We start from the raw sequence: 22,462 nt of genomic DNA on the forward strand, positions 1-22,462 counted from the left end.
ACATGCATGCACAAATACACTTTCATATTTATTACATATCTCAGAATACAAATGCCATTTGTAAAGTACCTGGAAGCAGTTCTTGATTTGTCTTTCAATTAAGAATTCCATGGTTTTAGAATTTTATGCCAGAACTCAAGTTATATGATTTAAGTGTGTCTAAAGTAATGTTATAGAATTACTTAGCTAAACTTTAAATGTTTGTTTCAATATTTGGTATTTGGTCCAGTCCAGGGTATATACTGAGATTTGTAAAGATTAAAGAAAAACTGATCAGAGAAGGTCAGATCTCAGAGCAGAAATAGAAAAGTGAGCTGTTGTTTTTGTAAGGTACCAAAACACAGATTATATCATACATCAAAAATGCCTTCATAGACAAAAGAATACACATATAAAACAGACTTTCAAGGTATTGGTTATACTCCTGGTTACACATCAGAATTAATAACGAACATTAACCATAACAAGAACAAAAATCTTCCTACCCATCTTTTCAATGGGTGTCAATGTCCTGTCACCCAATGTCCTGTCCTGGACAATACCCAGTTGGGGTCCAGGTACTGGTATTTGTTTAAAAGCTTTTTGGGTAATTCCAATGTGCATCTGGGTTGAAAACCAGTATTAAGATGACGGCATAGTAAAATTTAAGAATCTTTTTGGGAATACTATTATGGTGATCTGTAAGTGGGAGTTCAAAAAAAAAAGTAAAAATGGTTCCAACTATTACTTCTATAAAATGGTATTTCCTAAGAATAGATATTTTCTGGGTGAATGGGTTAATTTATCTTTTACAAGTGGAATTCCATAGAAAGTTTCTTTAAATATGTGGATCCCGAATAAAAGTTAACCGTTAAAAAAGTTACTTACAACCTAATCAATCTATTAGTCTCCTAAGAGAAAAATAAGATACTCAATATTAAAATAAAAGAATAAGAGTTTTTAATAGCAATATTTGTCTTGTTTCATGTTATTTTCTAATAGGAACCATGTGTTATTCCAATCAACATACAACTGTCCCAGCAATAAGATATACAATCTGAGAAGAAATGGCTAGCTATAATTAAAAGTCCACATGTCAAATACAGCATTTATAGATTAGAATATCAAGTGGTAGAGCTGTACTCTCAAAAAATAGCAAGCCAAAGTTAATCCACAGCAAATATTTATGGAGCACCTACTATCCCCATAATCCCAATACTAATCAATAAGAACCTTTATAAACAAGGTTTATCCATCAGTATTTTATAACAATTCAATATAAGTAAGCATAGGAATGAACTAGAACAAAACGACAGTTAAATTAGAAGGTCTTTTGTTAATTTCATGCTACTTTTCTCAATGTTAATGTAATCATTAACATTTTAAAAATAAGTCACAATGGTAAGCACTATTGATTATAATTTTCAATATAAAAGATACTAGATTAGATAGAATTCGATATAACTGTCTAAGCTTAAACAATAACCAGAGTTTAAAATAAAGATATACTAAATATTTACAGCATAATAAGAAAAATATATAAAGAATACATTTTATTAAATTATTGACTATTAAACAAAATAGGTGTTGTGAGTTAAACCACATTCCCCAAAAAGCTATGTTGTAGTCTTAATCCCAGGTACATCTGAGTGTCACCTAATTTGTAAATAAGGTCTTTGCAGATGTAGTCAAGTTAAGATGGATGGATTAGGATGACCCTAAATCCAAAGAATGGTTTCTTGATAAAAAGAGGGAGGGCTGGGTAAAGAGGTACAAATTAAAAAGGCTATGTATTGAGAAAGGCAGAAATTAGATGCAATTACAAGTCAAGAAATACCCAGGATTGGTACTAGCCACCAGAACTGGGAAGGCAGCAAAGAAAGGATTCCTCCTTAGAAACTTCAAAGAGAGCATGGCCTCATCAACACCTTGATTCTAAGCTTCTTGCCTCTAGTATGGTGAGAAAATAAATTTCTATTGTGGAAACCAAACAGTTTATGATAATGCTGCTGTGGGATTCCTAGGAAACTACCAGAACAGATATGATGAAATATCCTAAGATGATATCATAGATAAAAGGTAAAATAGTAAAGTGTAGAAGAAATCAACAAAAAGTTTGGAAGAAAATGTCTGAAACAAATATAAATGATATGGTCCTCAAAAGAAGAAGAACATATATAAATCAGTAATAATATGCCTACTGTTAAAGAATGACACTAAAAATTTCATTAAAAATCAATAAATATATAATTTTATATTTAATGTGAAAACCACCTTTTGTTAAGAAAAAGTAAAAGTAAATTCAAACTAAAATACCAACCTCAAGGTGAGGAGCTAATTAAGGCAATTAAACTCATGGCACTTCTGTATACATAGTCTCCTATGAACTTCAGTTAAAAAAAAAAAATAGTTACTGTTAGGAAAACCATGTTGCAATGTAAGAAGCTAAAAATAAAAACAAACTTGTTCTGAATACTAGCTAGCTGGCTTTAGAAAATGAATTTGTTACTTAAGTCCCATTACAAAATACTAAATTTGGGGGGCGCCTGGGTGGATCAATCACCGAAGGTGGACCTTCGGCTTAGGTCATGATCCTGGGATCCTGGAATCCTGGGATCGGGCCCTGTGTCAGGATCCCTTCTCAGCAGGAAGTCTGCTCCTCTCTCTCTCTCTCCTGCTCTCTTTCCCTCTCTCAAATAAATAAATAAAATCTTTTTTTAAAAAATACTAAATTTTTTAAAACCCAACTACTGTAGAAGATGGGTATAGTTTATCATCCATTAATTTGTAAAATCGGAGTTAAACAGTCTCTAAGTTTTTATTCAATTATTATTTTTTCCAAAAATAAAACACACTGAATATCTATAATAACAGCACCAATTACAATATGCAGTATGTATACACTTTAGAGCTTCTCAGACAGGGACCATTGCATGTTTATTTGCACCAAAACATCCTAAAAAGGAAATCATTATTTAAAAAAAATAAAAAAAGAAACACAGGTGTTTGACACCATAAAAAAGCCTGTCTTTAGTTCAATTATGAGTACACTTGATATCTGATACTCTTGGACCCACTTCTAAACTACTGCCTAGATGCTACAGAAAACAGATCGAGTAAAATGGGGTAGGGCTGTTTCACTAGAAACTACAGAAAACCCGAGGGACATACGTACTATCTTATAAATCAATAAAAACAAGTATGAAAGGAAGCCTGGGTGGCTCAGCCAGTTAAGCGTCTGCCTTTGGCTCAGGTCATCATCCCAGGATCCTGGGATGCAGCCCCACGTTGGGCTCAGGGAGTCTGCTCCTCCCTCGGCCTACTGTTCTGCCCCCCTCCTCTTTCATGCTCCTGGTCTCTCTCTCTCCCCCTCTCAAATAAATAAAATCTATTTTAAAAATATGAAAGACAGGGGCGCCTGGGTGGCTCAGTCAGTTAAGCGTCTGCCCTCAGCTCAGGTTGATCTCAGGGTTCTGAAATCCAGTCCCACATCAGGCTCCCTGCCCACCAGGGAGTTGGTCTACTACTCCCTCTGCCTCTCTGCCTGCTGCTCCCTGTGCTTGCCACTCTCTCTCTCTCTCTCTCTCTCTCTCAAATAAATAAATAAATAAAATCTTTAAAATATATGAAAGATAAAGCACGAAGATGTTCACTTTGACAATACTGATTTACCAAGTTTTTCTTTTAAACTCAATCAAATAGAGAAAACAGACCTTGTTGTACTAGTTAGCTGTTGTTGCACAGCAAATTGTTCCAAAACTTACAACTTAAAACAACAAAATTTACTGTCACATGGGTCAGGAAATCTCTGAGCAGCCTAGCTGGACAGTCTTGGCTGAGTCTCAAGGCCCAGAGAGGTTGCCATTCAGCTGAGCTAGAGGATCCACTGCAAACTCACTCAGCATGGCTCTTGGCATGAGGATGCAGTTCCCCACCATTTGAGTTTTTTTTTTTTTTTAAGATTTTATTTATTTATTTGAGAGAGAGCACAAGCAGGGAGAGTGCAGAGGGAGAGAGGGAGAAGCACACACACCCTGCTGAGCAGGGAACCCAACGAAGGGCTCGATCCCAGAACTCTGGGATCATGACCTAAGCCTAAAGCAGACACTTAACTAACTAAGACACCTAAGCGCCCCGTTATTTGGGCTTATGACAATACTGTTAGCTTCTCCACACTGAACCAAATATAAAGAGAGAATGATGAAGACAGAGGCTGCAGTGTTTTATATCAACTATTTTCAGAAGAACATACCTTCAAGTCTATAATATTTTACCAAGCACAAAGACTGGAAAAATGGGGAGGAAAGTATGAGAATACTAGGAGACAGATCACTGGGGCCACCTGGGAGGTCATCTAACATAAGCCTTTTAAATTCATTTGGATATAGGAGATATTACATTTAGTAAAGTTATAACTTATAGGAATGATAACTGACTAAAGTTATAAATTAGAGGAAAGATAACTACTATCTGAATGCTATTTATTATGCTGCAATTCATTTTTTAGTCCTTTGATAAAAAAGAAGTGTTTCATTCAGATCCATTAACTAAAATTAATTTTTTAAACTTGTCAAAATTTCAAATTTATCACTTTGACATTAATGTATGCAGCTATGAAAATCTGGAATGAATAAGAACCTGTAACTACTGCTGTTCTAAAGCCTAAATATTCTTCAAATTCATATTTGGGGATAAAAAAATTTTAAAGAATGTGATTATTCTAATTCAAAAAAATGGTTATTTACTGCAAATGATTCTTAGTTCATGTATTTGAAAAGGAAAATATATTTTTTGTAAAGAAGTTATAAATTGGTTCATAAAATTCTTTCCTGATTACCTTGCAACACAGAAATACTACATCTATTAGCCTGCTATATTCATGTTTAACACCCAAGTATATACATATATATTTGAAAGTAAACTATTTTTTAAATACATGGCATTAAATAAAATAAATAAGTAACAGCATGAATACAAAAATTTCATTTATAAGGACTTAGTATTATGGATTGAAAAAACAATATCCACTAATAACTATTAAAATTTAATAAATAAAAAATATAAAATGTTAAAAAATAAAATATATAAAACGCTAAATATAAAATGCTAAATATGTAAAATATATTATGTGTGCTAAATGTGTAAATGCTAAATGTGTAAAATACATTAAAAGCAATGTAAAGCATTCTTATAAATTACCACAAAAGCAGTATTTTACAAGCAATATTTATAAGTAGAAATCACCAAACACTCCCAAGAGTGATAATTTACTAACACTAAAAATTTTTTAAATGGGCGTAAATGCATTTGGGACTCAGTACCAACCAAGACAAAGTAAGCCCACTATAGCCAATCTCTCTATGAGGTTATTCTGAGGACAATGTAAAAAACAAAAGCAAAAAGCAAATGTCTGAGGAATCCAAAAAGTAAGGAAAAGGAGTCATTATGGGAAGGACATTCAAAAGTTAAAAGAAGTAACCAATGCAGAAGGGTAAGAGTATCATTTTCTTTTCTCCCTCTTTTTTACCCATGGCAAGCCAAAATCAGCACCTCAATAAGCAAAAACTGAGGAAAATCCCTGTGTTTCTGACCATAAGACTGGAAAAGGGCATTCCTGCAAGCCAGAGGATTGAGGGTCATTTTTTTTTTTTTTCATTTGTTTTATTCTTCTCTCTCAACCCCCTGGGTGGGCTTCCATCAGAGTTACAGCAGTATGACAAGCTAATATTCCCACAGAAACTCCATCTCTGTGGTCATAAAAAGGAGTAACTCATCTATAGAGAAACCTCAACTTTCTTGACAAAGCCTCAGGAAAAAAGGGAAACAAAGAATATGGGAGAAACCTGGAAAAGCAAGCACTGGAGAAGGAGATCCAGTATTCTGTGTATGAACAGGACTAATTCTTTAGTTATTTACGAGCTCTGTATGTGTAAGATGGACATAAAGAAGCATCACAAAGGCGCTGTGCACTGAACTACAGTTGAAAAGACAACGCAATTTCCAGATTAACTTCTGACTGGCATATGCATGAGACAAACCAATGTAGCACAGAATAGGCTTTGAAAACCGCTCTGACAATGGAACTATCATTCACAAAGAAAGCAATATAGAACATATAGTCACTATCTAAACTGCTGATCAATTGCTTGAAAACAAAACAAAACAAAGAACATTATCCAGAAAATCTGAACAGGACCAGAGTCTTAAAGAATATTCAAAACGCCTAACATACAACTCACCAATTACTGAATATATAAAAATCCAGGAAAACGTGAAGAATTTTCAAAGAAAGATACCATCAACAAAAATCAATCCTAAAATCTACCTGTTGGGATTATTAAACAGATTTTAAAGCAACTACTGTAACTGTGCTCCATGGGGTAAAGGTAAACACATTTAAAGCTAATGGAGAGACAGAAATATTCAGTAGAAATATAGGAACTATAAAATAAGAATCAAATGAAATTTTAGAAAAAAATACAGTAATTTACATAAAATATTTACTGGACTGAATCTATATCAAAATGAAAGTAAACAGATAAAGTAGCCAGTGATGTAAAAGAACAACAGAAATTGCTTAATGTAAAAAAGAGAAAAAATATTAAAATAAAAAGAACAATGACTGAGGGGCATATAAGACAAAAATGAAAGGTCTAACACTCATGTAATTAGAATCTCAGAGGAAAGGAAAAAGAGATTACTGCTTTGATGAATATCTAAAAAGTAGATTCAGAAGAAAGAATATTAATAGGGATAAAGAATTATATTATATATTGATAAAAGGGTCAATTCATGAAGACAACAATTCTAAATGCTTAAGACCCTAACAAAACAGCTTCAAAAAACCAAGCAAACAAAAGAAGAAGCAAAACATCCCCTCCTGGCTGAAAGGAGAAATAAAATCAGATTTCAACACTCCTGTTTCATAATCAGTAGAACAAGGAGACAAGACAAACAAAAACAGCAAAGATACAGAAAACCAAAAAGATACTATCAATAAGCTTGATCTAATTGACCCAGAATACTCCACGGGAGAACACTGGAGAACTCTTCAATACACTTGGAATATTTACCAAGGCAGATCATATTTTGGACATAAAACAAATCATAACAAATATGAAAACATTAAAGCCATATAAAACATGTTCTCCAACTAGAATTAAGCTATAAATCTTAAGCAAACTAAACAAGAGAGTCACAAGAAAAATTACGTGTACTTTTAAAAGTTAATGAACAAACAGATATATTATATGAAAATTTGAGGGGTGAGCTCAAGTGGTGCTTAAAGGGAAATGTATACCTGGAAATATTTACATTGGAAAAGATAAAAGGCTCAAATCAATGACATAAACTTCAGCCTTAATAAAACAGAGAAACGGAATCACACCCAAAGAAAAAAATTAATGTGGGGGAAAAAAGCTAATGAACAAACATCAATGAAACTACAAATAGAAAACAAGCAAAATTAAATAAATAAGTAAATAAAAATAAAATAAAATCAAGGGTTAAATATTTGAAAAAGATAATTAAAATTGATAAACTTAATGCCACACTGACCTATATACATAAATAACAGATAATGAAAGAGAGGACACAAAATATCAATTCCAGAAAGGTACAGACCACCAAAGCTCACTCAAAAAGAAACAGATGAACTGAATAGTTCTAAATTTACTAGAGAAATTAAATTCTTCTGCCATACGTTAAAAGGTATACCATAGAGAACACAGTCAATGGTACAGTGACACCAGCTACCCTTATGGTAAGCACAATATAACATAGAGAGCTGCTGAATCACTATGCTGTACGCCTGTCAACTACACGTCAATTAAAAAAAAATAAATTATAGGGGCGCCTGGGTGGCTCAGTGGGTTAAAGCCTCTGCCTTCGGCTGGGGTCATGATCCCAGAGTCCTGGGATCGAGCCCCGCATCGGGCTCTCTGCTCAGCAGGGAGCCTGCTTCCTCCTCTCTCTCTCTCTCTGCCTGCCTCTCTGCCTACTTGTGATCTCTGTCTGTCAGGTAAATAAATAAAATCTTTAAAAAAAAACAAAAAACTGTTTTCCTATAAACTAGTAAAACATGAATGAGTATTAATGTTTTAAGTACCATTTTCAATAGCACAAACTCTTTAGTTGTAATAATGTATAGGATCTATATGGTGAAAACTATAAAAGTATTAAAAATTTTTTCTTAACACTGAATTTGGTAGATATAAACTGTGTTCATGGAGGGGCACCTGGGTGGTTCAGTCAGTTAAGCATCTGCCTTTGGTTCAGGTCATGATCCCAGGGTCCTAGAATTGAGCCCCATGTTGGGCTCCCTGCTGAGTGGGGAGCCTGCTTCTCCCTCTCCCTCCACAGCTCCCCCTGCTTGTGCTCTCTCTGTCAAATCAATAAATAAAATCTTTTTTTTTTTTTTTAAGATTCTATTTATTTATTTGACAGAAGCAGCGAGAAAGGGAACACAAGCAGGGGAGTGGGAGAAGGAGAAGCAAGCTTCACAATGAGCAGGGAGACCGACCTGGGGCTCAATCCCAGGAACATGAGATCTTGACCAGAGCTGAAGGCAGACAGATGCCTAAAGACTGAGCCATCGAGGTGCCCCAATAAATAAAACCGTTAAAAAAAATGTTCATGGAATAGAAACCTCAATTTTTTTTGAAGATTTTATTTATTTATTTGACAGAGAGAGAGAATACAAGCAGGCAGAGCAGCAGGCAGAGGGAGAGGGAGAAGCAGGTTCCCCACGGAGCAGTAAGACCAATGCAGGGCTCCATCCCAGGACCCTGGGATCATGACCTGAGCCGAAGGCAGATGCTTAACCGATTAAGTCACCCAGGTGCCCCCAAATCTCAACTTTTATGGTATCAATTTTCCCCCAAATGATCTACAGATTCAATACTATCTTAATAAAAATCTCAGCAGGATCTTCCGTAAGTACTGGCAACCTGATTCTAGAATGTATATGGAAGAGCAGAGGAAGTCCAGGGCTAAAATCATTTTCAAGAACGTAGATGTAAGACTCATACTACTAGACTTCAAGAATTACGGTAAGGGCGCCTGGGTGGCTCAGTGGTTTAGGCCTCTGCCTTCGGCTCAGCTCATGGTCTCAGGGTCCTGGGATCGAGTCCCGCATCGGGCTCTCTGCTCATCGGGGAGCCTGCTTCCCTCTCTCTCTCTCTGCCTGCCTCTCTGCCTAATTGTGATCTCTCTCTATCAAATAAACAAATAAAATCTTAAAAAAAAAAAAAAAAAAGAATTACGGTAAAACCACAAATCAAGACAATGGGTTATAGAAAAAGAAGAAATACATAGATCAATGTAGAATCTGAAAAATACATACTCCTCAATCCGTAATGGACAGAATCAGCAGGGAGAAATCAGTAAGGACACAGCTGAATTGAAAACACCATCAATCAAATGAATATAAATGATGTCTACAGACTACTTTATCTAACTAGAATATACATTCTTCTCAAACTCACATGAGATATTCCCCAAGACAGACCACATTCTGGACTATAAACAGACCGTAACAAATTTAAAATAGGAGAAATTAAATAATGTATCTCTTAAACTTCAATGAAATTAAACTAGAAATCAGTAACAGAAAGACAGCTAGAAAATTCCAAAATGCCTAGAGATTAAACAACACATTTCCAAATAATATATAAGTCAAATAAGAAATCTCAAAAACAATTTTAAATATTTTCAAATAAAGGAAAATTAAAATAAAACTTAAAACTTGTGGGATACGGGGCGCCTGGGTGGCTCAGTGGTTAAAGCCTCTGCCTTCGGCTCCGGTCATGAACTCAGGGTCCTGGGATCGAGTCCCGCATCGGGCTCTCTGCTCAGCAGGGAGCCTGCCTCCTCCTCCTGTCTCTCTCTGCCTGCCTCTCTGCCTACTTGTGATCTGTCAAATAAATTAAAAAAAATCTTTAAAAAAATAAAAATAAAAATAAAAAGCTTGTGGGATACAACACTTAAAGGGACATTTATAACATTAAATGCATATATTAGCAAAGAGAAAAGATCTACAATCAATAACCCAAGCTTTTAATTTAGGAAACTAGAAAAAGAAGAGCAAATTAAATCCAAAGTAAGCAGAAGAAAAGAAATAATAAAATAAAATCCACCTAAAATTCATATGGGATCTTAGCAGACCCTACATAGCCAAAACAATCTTGAAAAAAAGAAAAAAGATGGAGGAGTCACACTTCCTGATTTCTAAACAAAGCTATAAAACAGTGCAATAGTGGCATAAGGAAAAACAGACCAACCAACAGCAAAGACTCCAGAAATAAAGCCTTGAAGGCATAATCAAATGATTTTTGACAAGGGTGCCAAGATCTTTCAATGAGGAAAAGACAATCTTTTTAACAAGTGGTGCTAGGAAAAATGGATATTCACATGTGAAAGAATGAAGTCAGAACTTTACACCATATACAAAAGTTAACTCAAAATGGATCAAAGACATGTAAGAGCTAAAACTATAACCCTCTTAGAAGAAAACAAAGGGCAAAAATCTTCATTACACTGAACATAGTGTAATGAATGAATCCTTGGATAGGATGTCACAGGCAACAAAAGAAAATGAGACGATTGGGACTTCATCAATATGAAAAATTTTGTGCATAAAAACACACTATCAATAAATCATGTATCTGATTAAGGGAATTAATATCCAGAGAACTCCTACAATTCAACAGCAAAAACAAACAAACAAAAAGCTAATTAAAAAATGGGCATAGGACTTGAATAAACATTTCTCTGAAGAAGACATACAAATGACCAATAAACACACAAAAGATACTTAACACATCACTATCATTTAGGGAAATACAAAGCAAAACCACAATAAGATACCACTTTACATTATTAAAGTTATTGGTATTAAGGAAGGAAGGAAGGAAAGGAAGGAAGGAAGGAAGGAAATAACATGTTGGTGAAGGTATGGAGAAAATGAAATAGGCATTGCTGGTGGAAATGTAAAATGGTACAGCCACTATGGAAAAGAGAATGATGGTTCCTCAAAAAAGTAAACATGTAAGTACCATATGATCCAGCAATTCCATTTCTGAGTATATACCCAGAACTAAAACCAAGACATGAAAAATATTTTGTCACTCGTGTTCATAGCAGCATTATTCACAAGAGCCCAAAAGATAGAAGTAACCCAAATGTCTATCCATCAATGAATGAACGGATAAACAAAATGTAATGCATTCATACAACAGATTATAATTTAGCCTTGTAAAAGAAATTTTGATGCATGCTAGAAGATGGATGAACCTTGAAGACTTTAGGCTAAATGAAATAAGGCAACTGCAAATGGACATTGTGTGATTCCCCTCCTATGAGACAGTTTTAAGTACTCAGTTTCATAGAGGCAGAAAGTAGAAACATGACTGCAAAGGGCTGGCAAAGGGGAAATGGGGAGTTGCATTTAATGGGTACAGTTTCAGTTTGGTGATATGAAAAAAGTTCTATGGACTGATGATAGTGAAAATTGTACAGCAGAGTGTGAATGTACTTAATGCCACAGAACAGTACACACAAAATGGTTAAAATGGTTAACTTTATGTTATGTACATTTTAATACAATTTAACATGAATAAATAACTTTAAAAATCCCTTTCTACTTCTTTCTTCTTAAATTGTTTTGAATGGCTTCTATTTTCCAGAGGAAGACTCTGAACAGTCACCACCTTTGAATAAATATTAATCTTCAGTACAAAATTACAAGTATTCAACTCAATAAAAGCTATCCTCATATACTATGAGGAAAAACATTTTACATTAGTGAAACTTTGTACCCCTACATACAAATATCGACTGTCATATGCTGCTCTAAATATTTTAGAATTCAAGAATAATTTGTTAAAACAATCAAGAAGAAAGGTATTTCAATTTAAAAATACTATGGGTAAACAACTTGCTACTTTTTGATGTTTGGGGGCAAAGTCCAGTCATGTTCACTTTCCACTTACAGAATAGGGCATGCACTATCATTATGAAATAGACTTTTCAACACTAGAGCTATCTTTGCCTAACTAATCACTAGTCTGGAAGTTATAGGTAGAAAAGAATGGCAAAAAAATTAAGGCCATTAACTTTAAGATAAGAGAAATCTGTTAACAGGGCTTTATAAATCTAATGGTGGGGAGAACTAGGACAAAACAGTAAGGATAACTAAAAAACATGAATAGTAAACAGGGATATATAAGAAAAAACAGAAGAGGTCAATTAAATTGGCAGATGTAGAAGTTTCCCTTGAAAATTGACAAACTTCACTGAAAAACTTTAGTATACACTAGAAATTGAATATAATTTAAAAGAGATATGTCTGGGGCACCTGGGTGGCTCAGTGGATTAGGCCACTGCCTTCGGCTCAGGTCATGATCTCAGGGTCCTGGGATCGAGTCCCGCATCTGGCTCTCTGCTCAGCAGGGAGCCTGCTTCCCTCTCTCTCTCTCTCTCTCTGCCTGCCTCTCTGTATACTCTGTCAAATAAATAAGTAAAATCTTACAAAAATAAAAATAAAAAAAATAAAAGAGATATGTCTAAATATTTCAGCAAAAAAAGTTTATTTGATGTTATATATAAAGAAATTGGTTATAAATATGTCACCATATGACATGAATCCAGAAAATATTATTATAATGAAGACGTAGTATATTAATTTTTTTCACTCAAAAAGATATAAAGATTGTTGTACGTACATTATTTTTAGAGTAATAATCACAGAGGATTGCTATGATTTTTAATAACTATCTGCATCTCTCCTAATAAAAGGAATTAAGTTGGGGGTAAGGACATGAGGGAAAGCAGAAGAGATTCAAATAGTACCTTTTGCATCATCAGAACCAGAAGCCAAGAGTTTAGGATCCATCAAATTAAAGTCAACACTCCAACACCTTTTCTCGTGCTCCTGGATACAGAAGAAAGACAAAGTAGTCTTAGACAAAACATAGATCTTAAATAAAGAAAAAGCCTGATACCAATTTATGGCTCTGGTGAGAGGAAGAGAGAACAGGCCATGAAAACAAATGAGATGCGAAGTAATTCCCAAAGTTTTTATATATACATATTTTATTGCTTTTGGAAATCCATTTGACACATTCTACAAATGCAAAACAAGTCTGAAGTGATGCTTCAGAAAAGCATTATCTCCTATTACAGAGGGATTAAAAATGCTAGAGGCTTTAAACTTGTAATGAAAAGCATTATTTGCTATTATATAGGTCTAAAAAATGCCAAATAGTGGCTTAAAATTTGTAATTATAAACTTGTAACTGTAACAGCAATTATGAAGTAAAAACGTGATTCTTAAAAACAAACGACTAGTACTCTAATTTACCTGATAGACCTTTGACCTCTGTCCTGTAAATCCATCCCATAGGATGACGGTGCCTTCATAATCACTGCTGGCTAACAGATTCTTATGGTAACTACTCCAACTGATACAGCTGAAAGAAAGAAATACAGTTAAGCCTTATTTTATGTAGAAATAAATAACAATGAATACGAAGAATTTTGAAGTGTGCAGAAAGATTAGAACACTTTTCAAATCGTCTACATGACTTCATATCATTAATCAGCCCACAACACAGCTGGGACAAAATGTATCAAGTAACTGCCAAGTTTTTGGATTGAACTACCAAATAACAACCCTTCCCACTATTCACTCTGATCACCAGCCAAAAGATGGACATGAGCCTAGAGCCACCAATGGCCATCTTTCATACATGAGGAGAGCATGTCTGTGCGTGAAAACAGAGGCCAACAGAGCACAAAGCATGCCACAGCACAATGACAGAGACCTGATCAAATTGTGTAAGCCCCTGGATCAAGCTGAGCTGAATCATATAAGCAAATAAATTAATTTGAATTGGGTTTCTGTATTTATATCCAAAAAAAACAAAACAAAACAAAACAAAACAACTAATATAAGCTTATTACTGAATATAACATTTACAATTAAGCTTTTAACATCTTACAGTTTCAGCTATTCTCAAGTGCTCCAAAACTAAGACTCCAACATCTAAAAATGTATGCTTTCAGTGAGACACATACATCAATCATGTAGTAAAACTAATGTGTATTAAGGATAAAAGCCACTTAGTAAAGCAATTAACCTAGATGGCTTCAAAGCACATGAAAACAATAGTCTTTTACTCTCTACTGGCTGTATTTATGTTAAATTTCAGAGACTCTAAGAGTTCATTTGCATGTTTACATATATTTACTGGATTTCCAGGAGAAGTTAGATGGATAGTTAAAAGAGCTAAATTTTAGAGTTAGATAGACTTGAACTCAAATCCCAGATCTTCCGCTTACTAGCTGTGGTTCTCGGTAATCTAGGTAACTTTCACAACTGGTGTGCTCCAAATTAGCTTTAGGCATTCTCACACATTGGTCCTTTCAATCCTAATCCCATAGCTTTCAGCCTTGAACAGCTTCTTCCGTACTCCAACATGCCATGAACTATTGCCATAATTTTACATGTATCGAGACAGTAAAGGTGTTTGTCATTACAGTAACATTTACTATGATTCTTGATAATGGCCAAGTATTGTGCTGAGTGCATTGCATGGATTTATTTAAAGTATAGTCCTATGAAGGGGGGTGCCTGGGTGCCTCAGATTTTTACAGGGCAAGATTCCGAACAGACTGCATTAGAACCAGACTACGTATGTCATTCATTCAGGTAAAAAAGATTATAAGGATAACTGGAAAATGTTCAAAGCTCTAAATAAATTTATTATTAGATGATTTCCTTGTATTCCATTTTAAGCCAGTGCCAATGAGAATAGCTCAGGAAGCTTGTTTTAACAATACAGATTCTAAGATGTCCCTAAGATTTGGGGGAGACAGATCTGATCTAATTTCTAGTTTCTGCATTTTTAACAGTATTCCAGATTTGAAAAGCACTCATTATGAACTTTAACCCTTACTATATGAAACTTAAATATTAGGCCCTCAATGAAAAGCAGCAGAATGTTCTTATAAAAAGAATTCTTTACAGACATTGGGGAAGGGATGTGCTATGGTGAGTGCTGTGAAGTGTGTAAACCTGGCGATTCACAGACCTGTACCCCTGGAGCTAATAATACATTATATGTTAATAAAAAATAAAAAATTTAAAAAAAAGAATTCTTAAATTATAAACAATTATAAAATTTGGAGACATGCACATGCTAGGGAGAAAATTCCTGACTTTCAGACACTATTTATAGGCTACAGTAATCCTTTATTCAATACCCCATGAAAGTCAATTACAACAAAAATTTTTTTTTTTTTTTAAAGATTTTATTTATTTGACACAGAGAGATCACAAGTGGGCAGAGAGGCAGGCAGAGAGAGAGGGGGAAGCAGGCTCCCCGCTGAGCAGAGAGCCCGATGCGGGGCTGGATCCCAGGACCCTGAGACCACAACCTGAGCCGAAGGCAGAGGCTTTAACCCACTGAGCCACCCAGGCGCCCCACAACAAAAATTTTTATTTGATTGAGTGATTAAGTGAACAAAGAGAAGATTTTCATTTGTCAAACAGAAAAACAATGACTAGTAACCCCCACAGGGAAAAAGCAATGAATATCTGTAAGATTCTAAAGTATCCTTTGTATACAATTAGTGTTTACCATGAGTGAATAAGCAGTCTCACAGAACGATAAATTAACAAACTCATTTGAATCATAGATATTCAAGGTTATATACACATTGCATTATGTAAAAAAAAAAATAAATAATCTAAGTACCTGATTTTGGAATTGCAGGTCATTTCATTTTCAGGGTAATGAATATCCACCGCATCCTGAATGACTGTGCCATATTCATAGACTTTAATTTTCTTTGTAACCCCAGCAATTGCAAAATAGTCACAATCCCGGTCAAATTCAATACTACGGAAAAAAGTGAGTATTTGGTTAGTAAGACTATTTGCCTATCCCTGTGACATTTACAGTGACAACATTCCAGAGTTTTTTTTCTATTTCTAAAGTCATTGAGTCTACAAGAATAAGAGATCTACTTGAAATGCCCTCAAACTGTACTAGGCTCTACATCCAGATAAAGTCATTACCAAGACATATCAAATTACAAGTGGTAGAGAACCATGCATAGCTACCGAATTCTGCTTACAGACAGTTGTTTTATTCCTTGAAACTTGATAGGTTTTTAATTCAACTTCAGTAACCATATTACAACTTACCCAACTATAAAGGCTAACAAGTTAAATTATAAAAGTAGTAAGGAAAGACTTAATGGTTTGGTATATTAAAAATTATGTCAAAAGAGAATTACCAAATAATCTTTTCATAACTTCTATCTTCCTTCTACCATTTTGTGAAGATGACAGAATTTCACAGTACTTAATGTTATTTTAATAAATAAATTAGTACACAAACTGAATTACTGACGCAATAAAAGGGTGATGACAGAGGTATAAAATACATATAAAAATAGAATAACTTTTCATTATGTTTTCCCAAACACATTTCTAACCTCACAAAGATGATTTGACTTATGAACCCCAAATAGTTTCCTTATGCCAAGAAACAAGGGAAAAACTAAAAATCTCCCTCTTTTTAGAGTTACTTAGGGAATTCACCCCTCTTACTCACTTCTTATACAAGTTCCAAAATAAGATACTTCAAAGCAAAGCAGACCTTATTTGCCTTTATAGAACTTAAGTTGGAGCCTCAACAAAGTTGTTATATAACCAGCAAGAAATTTAGGTAACCTAATGGAAGAGTGAAATGAATCATCACATACGTTAGCTCTCAATGAGCTAAGCATCTTTTCTAGAAGCTTAGCCATAAGGCTAGAGAATACATAAGAATTTTCACTGATCTATAATTAATTACACAAGAGGAACAGCTAACATTCACTGACCACTAAGCATAACCTCTGCCATGTATTAACTCACTTAATTCCCATAATAACCCTATAAGTATTGTCTTTATCCATATTTTACACATGAGAAAACCAAGTATTAGAGGTGAAGCAATTTGCCTGAAGTTAGTCAGCTTGTATGTGGCTAAGATTATATGTTGGTACTCTGTATATATCAAGCATTCATTGAATGCATATAAATACCTACATGGCATACTTTTTTTGGGGGGTTACCTGTGATATCCTTTTACAGAACAGTTAATTATTAGTTAATAATTTAGTTAAAAGCTTGCTAAGCTAATGATGACAAGTAAAACAAATAGGTACACAGTAAGAAAACTTTGCACAGAAACATGAGATGGTTACTTTTCATTACAGCTTTAAATCCTCCCTCAACTTTATAACATTTAAAATAATTTCATTAAATGTTATTGATGATAGCACAAATCAGTAAATATTCCCTCCAATAAAATAGGACTATGTGGCAATGCAGTGAATTTATTTCTACAACTGCAACCGAACTGCTGACTCAGCTGTTATCTGCTCTTTGGATTCAAATGCAGCATAATTATATTCATGGCAACCATCCATCTATCCTGATTCAATTTATACCCATCGCCTAATGCCACTGAGGGAGAAATATTACTGTGTCTGGCAAAGAACAGTTATCAGAACTGAAATCCTACCCTTACGAGGTTTGGGCATGGCTGAGACTTCAAGGAAGAACTAGTTAAATTATCCCTAAATACTTTTACTCCACCTACAAACATACATGGTTAATAAACTGACAGCATTCTAGTCCTGTACAAGTTAATATGCCATTTCCACCCTATCAGGTTTTAAGAAAAAAGTTTAAACACTAGCTTATTAAAATAACAGCCCAAGACAATGCAGGGAGAAAATTCCCATATAAATAAAAATGCTGTCAGGAGGCGCCTGGGTGGCTCAGTGGGTTAAGCCTCTGCCTTCAGCTCAGGACATGGTCCCAGAGTCCTGGGATCGAGGCCCACACCAGGCTCTCTGCTCAGCAAGGAGCCTGCTTCCCCCTCTCTCTGCCAGCCTGTCTGCCTACTTGTGATCGCTCTGTCAAGTAAATAAATAAAATCTTAAAAAAAAAAAAAAAAGGCTGTCAAAAGAATGGATTTGAGGGGTGCCTGGGTGGCTCAGTGGGTTAAAGCCTCTGCCTCTGGCTTGGGTCATGATCCCAGGGTCCTGGGATCAAGCCCCGCATCGGGCTCTCTGCTCCCCGGGGAGCCTGCTTCCACCTCTCTCTCTGCCTGTCTCTCTGCCTACTTGCGATCTCTGTCAAATAAATAAATAAAATCTTTAAAAAAAAATTGATTTGATAATGTAGATAAATCAATAAGTTTATTTCTTTGTTGCTACCCTGTTACTCAAGATAGCTTTCTTTTTTCAACAAAGGTTATCATTTAGCTGCATTAACTCATTCTTAGCTCATACTAAAAACTAACCTTTTAGGGGCACCTGGGTGGTGCAGTTGGTTAAGTGTCTGACTCCTGGTCAGATCTCAGGGTCATAAGACCCAGCCCTGCATCAGGCTCCATGCTCAGTGGGGAGTCTGCTTGAGATTCTCTCTCCCCCTCTCCCTCCCATTCATTGTCTCTCTCTCTCTCTCTCTCTCTAAAAATAAATCAATAAATAAATCTTGTTTTAAAAATTAACTTTTTTTTTACTTCATTATTTTCTTATGTTCTGGTTATGTTTTCTTCTTAAATGTTGGGAGTATCAATACAGTATCCTTTTTTAATACTCTGGGACATGTACTTTTTTATAATTTAAAAACAATAAAATTCTAATAAAAATACTGATCAAAAAGTATAAAGAGTAATATTTCTCATAAATTTTGGAAAAAGGGAGATAAACAGCTTCCTTTAAAAAAAAAAAAATCTTATGGACATTGGGGAGGGTATGTGCTATGGTGAGCACTGTGAAGTATGTAAACCTGGCGATTCACAGACCTGTACCCCTGGGGATAAAAATATATTATATGTTTATAAAAAATAAAAAAATAAAAAAAAAATCTAAGTACTTCCACACATCACTCCAATCAGGATTTAAGTACTTCCAAACACGGAATCATTTGTTCCCAATCTTTGATGGATTTAATCATATCTGATCATAAACATAAACATAATTAAATTTTAAAGAGCTATCACGGAACAATTCAAATGAACAGTGTAGTTTTTAGGTACAGAGAGCTTTTCAGAGCTATTCCAAAATGGATGGCCTCTCATTTCACAATACAGTATTTTAGCTACTTTAATTATGAAATCTGATAACACAAAAATAATTCAACGCTGCCTAGTTAAGCTGAAACAAAAGCAAAATAAAAATAAACAGATTGAAACATACTTGCTTGTGCAATTAAGTTTAAAAAATTTTGTAATAAGTTTTGCTTTTTCACAAAATTCATTTCTGTTATCCACTGTCACTAGTAATATTTTTTTCAATTTTATTTGTTTATTTGAGAGCGAGCATGAGAGAGAGAGAGAACAATCAGGAACAGGGGAGGGGTGAAGGGAGAAGCAGACCCCCTGCCAAGCAGGGAGCCCAACATCGGACTCAATCCCAAGACCCCAGGATCACAACCTGAGCCGAAGGAAGACACTTAACTGCCTGAGCCACGCAGGCGCCCACCAGTAATTTTTTTTTTTTTAAGATTTTATTTATTTGAGAGAGAGAACACGAGAGGGGCAAGGGGCAGAGGGAGAAGCTGACTCCCCTGCTGAGCAGAGGGCCCGATGTGGGACTCAATCCCGGGACTCCAGGATCATGACCTAAGCCAAAGGCAGTTGCTTAGCCAACTGAGCCACCCAGGTCCCCTAATTCTTTTTTTTTTTTTATGATTTTATTTATTTATTTGACAGAGAGAGAGAGATCACTAGTAGGCAGAGAGGCAGGCAGAGAGAGAGGGGTAAGCAGGCTCCCCTCTGAGCAGAGAGCCCGATGCAGGGCTCAATCCCAGAACTCTGAGATCATGACTTGAGCTGAGCCACCCAGTTCTTAAACAAGTAGTTTATGAAAGTTCAGTGCAATGATAAATTCCATTTCATAGAATTTTTTAAAATTTCAAAATACACAAACATTTGCTTCAAAAAATAATATTAAGGGGGACTTACTTTACACTTGGAAATAAAAAGCATTTTTCTTTCACACTTGGAATGTTTTAACTGTTTTTAAAAAGTGATTTATTTAAACAGTTGTAAAAGGTTACTCAGCTGTAGGAAACTGGCTACAGTCTTTGTCAAAAGGGCCATCAGCCAAGTTATCAAGCATCAGGGGAACAGACCATACAGGAAAGGTGATTAACTCATCCCTCTAATACAGTATGGCACAAGGCAATGCAAAGATGGCAATAACCCAACAAGAGAATCAGTGCTCGCACTGTGTCATACTGATTTTGCAATTATAAAACTAGTATTAACAAAGTGAATTAATATCCCTTAACACTAGAATCCTACTTATCAAAAGAAAATGTAAGTGGAATTTAGTGGTCTAATTCATCACCAAGACAGTGTACCTCAAGAGACAGAGGCTGCTATAATTTCAAGGAAACAAAGAAATTGGCCATTTTAATAAAAAGGAATAGGCAGAGGCGCCTGGGTGGCTCAGTGGGTTAAGGCCTCTGCTTTCGGCTCGGGTCATGATCCCAGAGTCCTGGGATCGGGCCCCGCATCAGGCTTTCTGCTCAGCGGGAGCCTGCTTCCTCCTCTCTCTCTGCCTACTTGTGATCTCCGTCTGTCAAATAATAAATAAAATCTTTAAAAAAAAAAAAAAAAGGAATAGGTAGATCAAACACAGGTAAAGTAAATAAGAACTGATGTTATTCAACTGACTTTCTCCAAAAACAATCAATAATAATAGCTAAACCTTCTATAACATACATAATACTCACTATGTATAAAGCACTGTATTAAGCACTCACATAAAATATATTTACTCTTCAAATCTCCATTGATAGATAAGGAAGCTAAGTTATATTGATGTTAAGTAATTTGTCCCAACTTCACTAGATAATTCAAATTCAAGCAATCTGGTTCCAGAGTCTATGCTCTCAATCACTACGCAAAACTCCCATTTGGGGGCACCTGGTTGACTCAGTCATTGAAGCCTCTGACTCTTGATTTCAGCTCAGATCATGATCTCAGGATCCTGAGATCGAGCCCAATGTTAGGCTCTGGGCTCAGCAAGCAGTCTACTCCCCTCAAAGATTCTCTCCCTCTCTTTTGCCTCTCCCCACTCAAATAAATCAGTCTTTAAAAAAAAAAAAAAAAAAACTCCCACTTTAATGAGAATAAAAGAACTGGTCTTCAAAGACTACAAAGGCAGAGTAAACAACAGTAATAACATCGAATAATTACACATACTATATTATATACATGATAGTAATAAAATAATAATTCATCCTGTAAAACAAGTTAAACATAGGCAGATAAAAAGAGTAAGATAGCCTCACAGGGTTTATAATTACTGGGAGAGATTATAATACAATAATAAGCAAATACCAAATGATAGGAACAGAAGATGCTACAGAAATTCAAGAGTCACTGATTATGAGCCCTACTGGAAGAAAGTGGATGGTGCATGAATATTCTTAGTCATCAAATATCCAATATGCCTGTTATTTGCCAAACACTGACCTAGCTGAAGGATGGAAAATAAGATGTCAAACTATCAGAACACAACATTTGAGAAATTCACAGAATTATGAATTAGGCATGCATTAACACTAACCTGGGCTACTGCAACAGCTTCTTTACCAAGTCTGCTACTCTTGACTTTTCTCTTTTCTAATCTATTTGAAGGACTGATAAAAAGGTAAATTTTCAAAAAAACAGCTCCGTTCACATAATTCTGCTCATTTACCATGATGTAAAATCCATACTCCAACTATTACTGAAGACCCAGCACAACATGCCCTGAATCTTCTCTTAAAACATCTTCTAAAAAATGTATGTATATAGACAATGGTTCAAAAATTACACAGAAAAAAGCAAGACCTTCCTTCCAATCTAGCCAACTAAGCACCTAATCACCTTCCCTGGAGGCAACCAGTAATTTCAGCTCATGTACCCTACTAGCATTACCCTGTGCACAAACAAGCATCTACGTATTCATATTCTCTTATTTAATTAAACACATGGGATGAAATCATACAGGCTGATTTATACCTTGCCCCCTCCACAGCATGACAATCATTTCATCTTAGGATATATTAGGGATACCAGATTTTTTACCAATGGCTGTACAGAATTCAAATATATGGATGTATCATAAATCCTTTAATCAGCTTACTAATGAGAACATTTACTTTCTCATCTTTCACTGTTAAACAATACTGCAATAAAATATCCTCTGTGTGTGTCTTCCTTTCGCATATGCAAGAGTATCATTAAATATACCCAGAATATGAAGTGCTTGGTCAAAAATCACATGCACCTTAATACATTTAACTTTAAATTCAACATCACTATCTTCAAGTGGGGCCTTAACATTGCCTAGCTTCATGGTAAGTTTCCCTTGTACACAGACTCTTCTACTTGGGTAAAGACAGGTACACAATTTCTTT

The 22,462-nt window shown here is 35.1% G+C and overlaps 1 protein-coding gene across 5 annotated transcripts in view; it reads right to left on the minus strand.

Annotated features, from left to right (window-relative positions):
- Nucleotides 1–22,462, minus strand: part of COP1 (COP1 E3 ubiquitin ligase) — a 201,039-nt gene that overhangs the window by 95,626 nt on the left and 82,951 nt on the right. For all 5 annotated transcript variants that reach the window (XM_032838827.1, XM_032838826.1, XM_032838825.1 and 2 more), the window contains 3 exons: nt 15,738–15,881; nt 13,340–13,448; nt 12,829–12,910 (listed from right to left, as the gene is read on the minus strand). In XM_032838827.1, the coding sequence (XP_032694718.1) occupies nt 12,829–12,910; nt 13,340–13,448; nt 15,738–15,881 (335 nt within the window). The remainder of the gene's footprint in view (nt 1–12,828; nt 12,911–13,339; nt 13,449–15,737; nt 15,882–22,462) is intronic.

This window comes from Lontra canadensis, unplaced genomic scaffold, assembly GCF_010015895.1.
Source record: "Lontra canadensis isolate GAN:19392208 unplaced genomic scaffold, GSC_riverotter_1.0 scaffold106, whole genome shotgun sequence".
NCBI lineage: Eukaryota > Metazoa > Chordata > Mammalia > Carnivora > Mustelidae > Lontra > Lontra canadensis.